This window comes from Hordeum vulgare, chromosome 2H (genome assembly GCF_904849725.1).
Source record: "Hordeum vulgare subsp. vulgare chromosome 2H, MorexV3_pseudomolecules_assembly, whole genome shotgun sequence".
NCBI classification, from domain to species: Eukaryota; Viridiplantae; Streptophyta; class Magnoliopsida; order Poales; family Poaceae; genus Hordeum; species Hordeum vulgare.
This window is the reverse complement of record NC_058519.1, coordinates 78,738,286-78,748,299: the sequence shown is the minus strand read 5'-3', so window position 1 is coordinate 78,748,299 and position 10,014 is coordinate 78,738,286. Positions and strand designations below refer to the sequence as shown.

Genomic DNA, 10,014 nt, shown 5'->3' with positions numbered 1-10,014 from the left:
ATGCAAGAGAAAGATTTTCCATAGGCAATTCAATATAACATGATACTCCCTCCTTTCCGGTTTATAGGGCTCAACTCAAAAATTTTGGATTTCCATTATATTAGGCTCATTTTGAGTCTAATTGAAATAAAGTGGTTTGAATCCCACGCCATATTTAATTCATAGAGATTAGGCAAAGGAAATTAGTGGCTACGCATGCATCTTTTTCTACATCCATCATGCAAGTCCAATGAGAAGGAGGATGCTACATTTATTGCCTCGGAAATTAAATATGTGAGAAATATTTCATCGGCTAGCTAAAACTAGTGCCATCCACTCACAATTCACCTTGGTTGATGAGATTTCAGATTTGAGCCCTATAAACTGGAAAGGAGGGAGTAGATACTTATCATATGCAATGAGGAAGAGGCATACGTTAACACACTTTATGTACTTGGATCATATGCACTTATTATTGGACCTCTAGCAAGCATCCACAACTAATAGAAATCATTAAGGTAAACCCAACCATAGCATTAAATATCATGTCCTCTTTACACCCATACGCAAACAATTCCCTTACTTGGTGGTAAGGTTGTGTCACTCTAGCCACCCACTATAAAAAAATCATGAACATATTGCAAACCCTCCAGCATGTATCCTTCACGTGTGCGCCTCGGGAAGGCACCTTAGGATAGCACCATATCAACACACAATTCCTATCAATAACATCATATCACAATTAACATGTATGACAAAAGAAATTTACTGAAACATCATAGGATAGGCACACATCATGGGATAATAATATATAGAATTAAGCACCATGTTCAAGTGGAGGTTACACTAGGAAGAGAGGTTTTATACTACTGCATAGAGGAGGAGAGAGTTGGTGGTGACGGCGATGAAGTTATTGGTGTAGATCGTCGGCACGATGGTTGCCCCGGGCGGTGCTCCAGCGCCATCGGGGGGGAGAGGGAGAGAGCCCCCCTCCTTCTTCTTCTTCCTTGGCCTCCTCCCTAGGTGGGAGGAGGGTTTCTCCCCTTGTCCATGGCCGCCATGTCACCCGGAGGGCAGCAGCCCCTCCGGGATGGAATCTCTCTCTGTGTGTTTCTCTCCTATTTTCGCGACCTCTTTTCTAATCCTTCACCGTTTCTTAAATATTCGGAGATGCGTAACTCCGATCGAGCTAAAATTTTGAGGGGATTTTTTTATTGGAAAACTATCTTTCTTGCGACCAAAGGAGAGCTCCAACCGACTTAAGGGGTGGGAACAAGTCAGGGTCGCGTCCTGTTGGCTTGTGCCTCCGCCGAGCATAGTGTTGTGTTAATTCCGACCCCCAAAATCCACGTATATTCCAAAAAAAATCTCCCTAAATTTTTATCGTGTTTGGAGTCCGTTTGCTATGGATTTTCTGCGAAACAAAAAACACCCAAAGAACAGGAACTTGCACTGGACACTGAGTCAATAGATTAGTGCTTAAAAATAATATAAATTTGTGAATAATTACTCAAAAAGTATCCTAGAATGAAAATATAATAGCATGGAACAACCAAAAATTATAGATACGTTGGAGATGTATCAATGCCCCATTTGCTCTCATATCCTAGTGTATTTTCACTAAGCATAGGCGGGCCGTAGCACGGTTTTGCTTGGCAGTAGCTCCGCCAGTGCGTGTGGGGGTGGTGCAACCCTACATTGCGATTGATGCATATGGACAACCTGGTGTTTGTGCTAGTGGTTGCATGTAGTTCGGATTTCGAACAACCTTTTCCTCATCATCATAATCACCTTCTGCTCAACAATAGTAGAAGAAACCACAGAAGTCGCAAGTGTAGCAACGGCATCACAACGCTGGCTTTGCTCGATAGAAGCACGTTGTAATCATTAGATAACATAGAAACACAACCCCTAGACTCGAGATGTAGGGTTACCTCTTTGTCTCATAAAATCCGAGTGTCACAGGATCAGCCCTCATTCGTACCCCTATTACTCATTGCCAGGTTTGTTGCTTCAATAGTTGCTGCCTGGTAGGGTCGTGTGGGCTAGCCACCCACACAGGGGCGGGCATGGGAGGCTTCTTCCACCTTCCTAAAGCATGGCATATTTTTAGAAAAATATTCCAAGCTCTTCTGGATGCCCATTGTTGACCTTCGTGTCTCGCCGAGTATTTGTGTTGAAACTTTGGGGTATTATTCAATGGTATGGTTCTCCTCCACTCAACCTATTAATTTTTTATTAGTGCTTTATATCATGCTATGTTTTGTACTATCGTTAAACTAGAAAATGAGTTTACATGGTGATTTTGAAAAAAAAAATCAGAGTAATTCTGATGCATGATATAGTCGCTATAAGATTAGTGGAGTTGTTCTCCACATTTTTATCAACGGATCTCTTGTAGTGATACGTTAAAAAAATTCAGAATATGGACAAGCTCAAGTCTAAGCTCAAAAGTGTTATTAGTTGGAGAATGGCGTTTTGGAGCTTGGCCACCATGAAGGCCGAAATTTTTGAAAAAGAAAAATCAAAATTCGAAAATTTTAGTTTCAGAAAATCAAAAAATATATACAACTAAACAAGGGTTAGATCCATGCATGTGCAAAATTTTAGGTCGAAACACTTTGAAACGCGATCTGTACAAAAAAACAAATTCATGTTCCAAAATGATGAATAGTAACATGTGTTAAAACGTCTTAGATTTGTCTTTTTTGCACAGCCTTCATTTCAAAGTGTTTCGTTCTAAAAATTTACACACTTATGTAATATACCTTTATCTATCTATGTATTCTTTCTAAAAAAATAAAAAAATAAAAAATGAATTTTCACGAAATTTGAAATTTGATTTTGAAGATCTCCATGGAGCTCGGTCTTCAAAAGTAATTTCCGTACTAGTTCATCCTTTATGAGGAAGACTACAGCTTCATCTAGTAGCCAAACGCTTATTAATGGCGCCCGCTATGTAGGCGGTGGGACACAGACCAGCTAGGCAACATGTTGGACGGTGTTCAGGTGTTCGACTGTACCCTCGCCGAGCCTCCTAGTAGTTGATTCCTCGTTTAGGGGGCTTCATGTATCGCTTTCCCTTTTGCATTTTTCGGCATCTTTTGTATTGTTGCCTTAACAGAACTCTTGTTTAATTTTCCTGTCCTTGGCTAACTTGATGTACGAATATGGTTGATGCTTTTTCAAAATGACATACGGACATGGTTGGTGTTTGATCTATAAAGCAGGATAAACACCTTTTTTTTTTGAAAAATCTCGTCCAAAGAGGTGCTCAAACAGATTAAATACAATTTTCAAGTTCCTTGCACTCTCCACCTAATCTTGTAACAGAAAAGTATTTCTTTGCACACAAACATGACTTCCCTCTTGTTTCCTCTCCTAACCCTAGGCGGTTAGGGCAAATTTTTCCCTCCAGACTTCATCGGCAAGCCCGTGGATTCGCTTTCCTTCTGTTTGCCGCTCTGGCGGCGACGAAGAGAATCTCGTTGTCTGGTTAGTAGTTCAGATTAACGATTTTTAGTTCTTGCAGGTGGGGTGCTCAAGCAGACGACAACAAGGTCAAGCCGGCTCCGGTAAGGGAATGACCCATCGGCATCGGTTAGTAGTGATCGTTCGGTGGTCTCGAAATCTCGATACCATTTTTATTATATTTCAGTTGTATTTCCGATTAACTTTTACAATAGATCTGATCCTTTTCTGAAAACAAATTGTAAAAAAAAATGCGGTACAGATCTACAGCTTGTGCAGATTATATTTTTCATTCTTCCTGTATTTTGTTGTATTCACTGTAGCATTGCATCTCTCTCTCTCCCCCTCTCTCATTTGCATCGTGGCAAAGCTGTACCCAACGTGCTGGCTAGGCTCTTTGCATGATTGGTTCGATATTCTTCTTAAGCTTCAACACGAACATGCCAATTTGGTTGCTGTTGGCAGTTTACAGGTTTGTCAAACGACGACTCTTAACTACATGTGCATACTCTATGCGTGCTGCATTAAGAAAAGCTCCAGTCTCAGTCACGACATATCAGCTAACATTTTGTTTCAGCTGGAAAGAGTTTCGTATTCTGAGAATTATAGCCCTGACGTCTTAACCATATTGGTCACAGTTCCTCACATGTTCCAGGCAGGCACCATCTATTTCTTTTAATTTTCTTTATCGACGTCTTAACCATATTAGTCAAAGTTCCTCACATGTTCCAACAAGAAGGCAACAAAAGGAAAATACTGGATTAGATGTAGATGCCATCACTGAACAACCAGCTTCACATTTTGGTTGTTCTTCTTTGATCTCCAGTACTAAGTACCCCCTCAGTTTCAAATTAATTGAAGGTTTGGTTTTGTCTCAAGTCAAACTTATTTAAATGTGATCGAGTCTACAGAAAATTTAACATTTACAAAATCAGATTAGTTTCATTTGGTTCTTTATAAAATATATTTTTGTATCATATATATTAGATTTGTAGATTTCAGGATATTTTTCTAATATAGTTGGTCAAAGTTAAACAAGTTTGACTTAGAACAAATCTGCAACTTCAATCAATTTAGAACAGTGGGTGTACCGAGTCTATAAACTCTAAAAATATGAAGTGCTACAAATGAACTAACTTCAGAAGTAACCAAAGGCTTTAAACAAGTGTACCGAGTTTTGCAGCGCAATTCGCAAGCGCTGGCCAGGTTTTAACCAAAGGCCGTCTGAGGGATTTAACATTCCTGTTGTTAACTTTAAAGATCACGACATTATCATGTAAAAACATCTCCAGTTGGATAAATAATCAGGGATTACTACTACCGCTACCACGTTCCTTTGATGACATATACATACAATGTGATGTTCTCCATGACTGACACCAAAATAATGACAGTTTGTGGCTTCATTGGGTACTAACCCTATTTACAACATGGGCTTCTGTATGATTTGGTAACTGAACAAATACCTAGGCCACTGTATTTTTCCATCTGAAAGGTTGGTCGTAGTTGTCCCCAATGTTGTCAATTTCACCATCACCTGTTCCGTTAGTCGGTTTCCCGGGCAACCTTGCCTTCGTTGGAGCTCTACCGCCTCGACGTTCCTGAAAATAGCAATAAGATGATGTCTTCTTATTCATATGTTTCAACGTCTTTACAATCGTAAATGTCCAGATCAAATGAAAGTCCAGTTTAAGAATGTATGCCTTTATTGACTTACATCTCTGTTGTAGGGGAAATCGTCAACTTCAAGCATGTGAATGATATGTCCAATCTTTGGCCTCTTGGAAGCATCAGGGTCCACACATCGCAATGCCACGAGCAAAGCTTTCTTCACTGCTCTAGAGGCAGGCTTCTGGTGCATCTTTGGATCCACAACCCCCTCGGAGTTTCGGGTGCTCACCATTGTCTTCAGCCAATCAACTAAGTGTACCTGAAAATGTTTAATGATAGAAATTATAAATGCAGTTAACAAGTTCAAGTAAAAAATGCATTAACAGGCTCATGAGGCTATACGAAGGCACATCAATGGCTAACCTCGCCGGGTGGCCTGTTATAATCCACTGGTACTCTACCAGATATTATTTCCATGATAAGAATCCCAAAACTATATACATCGCTTGTTTCATTTAACATCCCAGTCCCCGCATACTCCGGAGCAACGTACCTGCAATGGGTAACAACAAACTAGTAACCATTAGTTCATCCTAGTCCCACATTTACAAATATCACCACAGGTGCAGTGCAGTGCAGAGAAACTAACCCGAAAGTTCCCATAACTCGTGTAGTCACGTAACTTCGCTCCGGGCCTAAGAGTTTCGCAAGTCCGAAATCGGAGAGCTTAGCATTCCAGTGCTTATCAAGAAGGATGTTGCTTGCCTTGACGTCCCGGTGAACCACCTTCGGCTCAAGCCCCTCATGCAAATACATTAACCTACACCACAGAGTGTCAGATATTTATGTGACCAGGCAAAATGTGAGTAATAGCGAGTTATCCAAGCCGAGCAGCACACACCCTTTTGCTGTTCCTAGTATGATCCTCATCCTGTGTTCCCATGTAAGGGGACTTACAGGTCCAACATCCCCGTGGAGCCATTGTTCCAAGTTGCCGTTATCAACATACTCGTACACAAGCATCCTAAGAATAACCATAGGAGCAACATTTACATCACCAAAATCCACAAATTGTTGACTCTGCAACTCAGCAAGCTAATCAAATAAATGTGCACATAGGAGACGATACCTCTGATTCCCCTCGGCACAGTATCCTAGAAGGCGCACCAGGTTCTTGTGCCGAACACGGCCAATTGCTTCGACCTCGACCTTGAATTCTTTCTCCGCCTGGCCCCTAACAAGTCAAGAAAACAAAATTTCATTAGTTTGAGCAAGACACTAAACATTGAGCAATCCAAGCCGGTCCTAAAAGGTTGAACATATATATTGAAGAAAAACCTATTTCAACCTAGCCAAAGCGGTACATGTGCTGACTAAGCGTGGGTTGGATACTTGGATAGGTCATCGCACACCTGGCCATATATCTCTCACTCTCTACACTCTGTCCTTGTCATCATATCTCTCTCGTGGGCATTTCATCGAACAGTTGCAGCGCGCTCTCACTTCCACCACCTTGACGTCTGCGCCGCACTTACTCCTCCCAGCTGATGTACCCTGTCCACAAGCCGTGGTGGTGCCACACCGGCACCAGAGCCGACGAGAAGATGAACGCAATCCAGCAGGTGACACTGATCGCGTGGGCAACGGCCAACGGCCGCGCGGAGCGCCACCAGCCGCTGCGGGCTCCAGGGCCGGCGAGCTTCCGGAGTTGCTGGGTGTCTCACCGGCGAGCTAAAGAGCAAGATCCAGCCGGTGGCACGGAACGACGAGGGCAGCGGTCGGGCAGAGCACCCTCAGTTAAAACACACTCAAACTACTGGCTACGAACATACCTGAAATATATACTGTATAAGGGAAAAACTAACTCGTGCTACTATTTACTGAACCCAACCTGCACCTCATGCAGCATCCGGGGGTATATGCAGGCTTTTCAATTTGAAGCACCGACAAATTCAAATTCAAACCGGTGAGGGTTTTCCCGACTGATCCATAGCCATCGCAATTCACAAGTAGTGACAGATATTTCAACGTTGACAGCACTTTCCATCCGAGATGACAAAGTCAAGTTACTGTAAAATTTCCAGACCAAGTTTCATTTTTGAATAGTAAGGAAAGTAGTACGGTAGTACTACGTACCTGTTGTTAAGCAAGTTCTTCACGCCGACCTGCGTGCCGTCCTCGAGCACGCCGTGGTACACGATCCCGTACCCGCCCTCGCCGATCACGTTCTCGTCGGCGAACATCTCCGTCGCCGCCTCTAGCTCTTTGAGCGTGTACCAGTGGCCCCACCCGAGGTGGGACACCTCCGGCACCGCCTTCGGCGCGCGGTCCGCCGGGGCCGCGCCGTCCCCGCTCTCGCTGGTGCTGCCCTGCGACGACGGCATCCCGCTGCTCCGGTGGCTGTGGTGCGGGGCCTGCTCCGGGTACGTCATGCACCGCTCCTTGACGGCCGGCGGCGACGACATGGGGGACTGGAGCACCCGCGCGAGCGGCATCTTCGCGGCGGCGTGGGAGGGGGCTTCTTGGGTGCCCTCGGGCGCGTTGACCTTCCTGGCATTCTTACTCGGAAGCGCGGACGTGGGGAGGTGGTGTGCGGGGGTGGTTGGCCGCCGCCGTGAAGCGAGGTAGCAGAGGACGGAGATGAGGGCCATGAGCAGCACGAAGCCGGCGCCGACGGCGATGCCGACGAGCACCCACACGCGGAGCCCGAACACCACCGTGCTCCGGGACAGCTCCGAGTCCGACATCTACGGGAGGGAGCTGCCCGAGCAAAGGCTGCAGCTTCTTGCTCGCTCCCCTCGTACCGGTGGATCTCTGACCGGGCCCCGAGCAATCAGACGGCAAAGATCATCGGATTCTGCCGCGCAAACAGCCAAGATGCCGGACACGGCAGCGCTGGAAAGAGAGGGGCGAGGAGGAGGTTGATCCGGGTGGGCGATCGGGTGCAACAATGTGGTTGCAAAGATTAGATTTGCTTGCTGGGAAAGTGAGGGGCGGTGGATGGTTCGGTCGGTGTCGGCGCGATGAAAATTCAGGATTATGGCGAGACGAGAGAGATAAAGAAAGATCGATAAAAGGGTGGAGCAGCCGATGGCGGTGGTTGGTGCGAGTGCGATGAAAATTGCAGGGCGAGCCAAGAAACGCGGAGCGGAGAGAAGATTACCGGACACGAATAGAAGGTTGGTGAAATTGATGCTAGTGCTAGGCTCGAGTGGTGGACTGAGAATGACAATTGAAGGGAGGAGGGTGGAAGAGGGTGGGAGCGAGTGGAGTAATTGGGAAGTAATGGGAGCGCTGCTGCTTCGCATGCATGGGCGAAGGTGGAGGTGGAGGTGGAGGTGAGGAAGCCGGGCGCAGCGCAAATTCAAAGTGTAGAGGAAGGAGAAGGGGGGCAATTTTATTTATTTATTTATTTATTATAAGGTGTGGATTGCGGTGGGGAGTGAGTATCTGCTGATAATCTTTCGGCCATCTGCTGAAGGAGCTGTCATGGCCGGAGTGCATGTTGCGACTTTTCTAATCCAGATTTTTATTTTTTTTACATGCAATCATTTGTTCTCGCAGGGTGCTTTGGATCCCCGGCTACATTTTTTCTTTTGAGGGGAATCCCCGCTACATTTGTCTACAGCCGAAACTTACAAATATAACTCCGGACGTGTCCACGAAAATGACCACACATCAAAAAAACACCCCTCGAATCATACATTTCATACTAGATTCTACGTGCCCTCCGACGAATAAATGTGCGGCAGCTGCAGCTCCGCCTCCTCCGACGCCTCCGCTACGGCCCCATCTGGTGTCTTCGACTGCTCCGTTGCGGCTTCCTCTACCGCTATCTCCGCGTCGAGCTCGTCGAAGAGGGCGGCGGCCTCCGTGTGCCTCTGCCGGATGAGTTAGCGGTTGGCCTCCACCTCAGCCTCATCCCGGATGGAATCCAGGATGGCCTACTGCTTTGCCGTCTCCTCGTCTTGGGAGATGGCGAACTCCGCCTCTGCCTCCGCCCTGTTCATATCCGGAGCATGGATCTCCGCTTCGTCCTCCTCCATCGCCTTCGACAACTGCTCCTCCTCCTCCTTCGTCTACTCCTCCTCCTCCTCCGGCTCCGGCGAGGAGGGAGACCCGCAGCGATGCGGGTGGCATGTCGTGCGTGAATCTCCGTCTCGATCTGCATCTGACGCTTCGGCGTGAGCATAACGTAGGTCGTGATCCTATGACGGACCATACTAACGTTGGAGAGCGGGGGGAAGAAGGCGGATGGGCTCGGGTGGCGGCGAATGGTGTGCGGAGATGGATGTGCTAGGTCTCGGGGACGTCGGTCGACTTAAATAGTCGACTATGGCCTCGAGCGGCGAGCCGGAGCGGTGTCATGTGGCGTTCACACTGCGGCGACGGTCGAGACGCCCATCGGACCGTTGGGTTTTCGGCCGAGTCCGCGTGGGCCCCGTAGTCAGGCCGACATGGTGGGCGCGTCCGGGCTCCCCCATATGTGCCTCATATTTGGACTGGATATGAGGGGTGTCGGTCAGTCCAAACGTTTTGGGGGCCCGGCTGGGTCGATATTTTATGACCGATCAGTGGTCGGACGATCTATTCAAACGTTTGGCACGGATATGAGGGATCCGATTGTAGATGCTTTAAGTATTTTTTTTCTTAGAAAATATGATTTGAAAGAGTGTTGCTTCCAGTGAACCGGTAGGATGTTATTTTTCTTTGGAAAAAGGTGAAAACCCAGGACTGTGTGTCAATCGGTGGGATAGGTGAGAGTATGAGTTGGCTAGAGCAAAAAGGTTGACTGTTACACAATCCTTTTTTGGCGTAGCTCGGAAGCTTCCAAGGATTATTCTTTTTGAAAAAACACATTTCATATATTAATTAATTTAAAACATTCATACAATCATTTGTTATAGTTTCAGCCATGCTGGACCAAACACTATTGAGAAGCACGCCGTCAAA

General features: G+C 46.2%; 1 protein-coding gene across 1 annotated transcript; it reads right to left on the bottom strand.

Annotated features, from left to right (window-relative positions):
* Positions 1-4,727: 4,727 nt before the first annotated feature.
* Positions 4,728-8,390, bottom strand: LOC123425155 (probable serine/threonine-protein kinase At1g01540). The gene is made up of 7 exons (XM_045108835.1): positions 7,198-8,390; positions 6,191-6,295; positions 5,963-6,085; positions 5,711-5,881; positions 5,485-5,614; positions 5,168-5,380; positions 4,728-5,051 (listed from the first exon to the last, which is right to left on the bottom strand). Exons 1-7 carry the CDS (start codon positions 7,806-7,808, stop codon positions 4,917-4,919), a joined length of 1,488 nt encoding a protein of 495 aa, XP_044964770.1. The 5' UTR covers positions 7,809-8,390; the 3' UTR covers positions 4,728-4,916.
* Between the last annotated feature and the right edge of the window lie 1,624 nt (positions 8,391-10,014).

Excerpts from the sequence above, each read along its gene's own strand:
- LOC123425155 (XM_045108835.1), bottom strand. The coding sequence starts at position 7,808 with ATGTCGGACTCGGAGCTGTCCCGGAGCACGGTGGTGTTCGGGCTCCGC. Across the intron at positions 5,882-5,962 it reads ATACTAGGAACAGCAAAAGG|GTTAATGTATTTGCATGAGG; the intron begins GTGTGTGCTGCT and ends TCTGTGGTGTAG. Across the intron at positions 5,052-5,167 it reads ATTTCCCCTACAACAGAGAT|GAACGTCGAGGCGGTAGAGC; the intron begins GTAAGTCAATAA and ends TGCTATTTTCAG.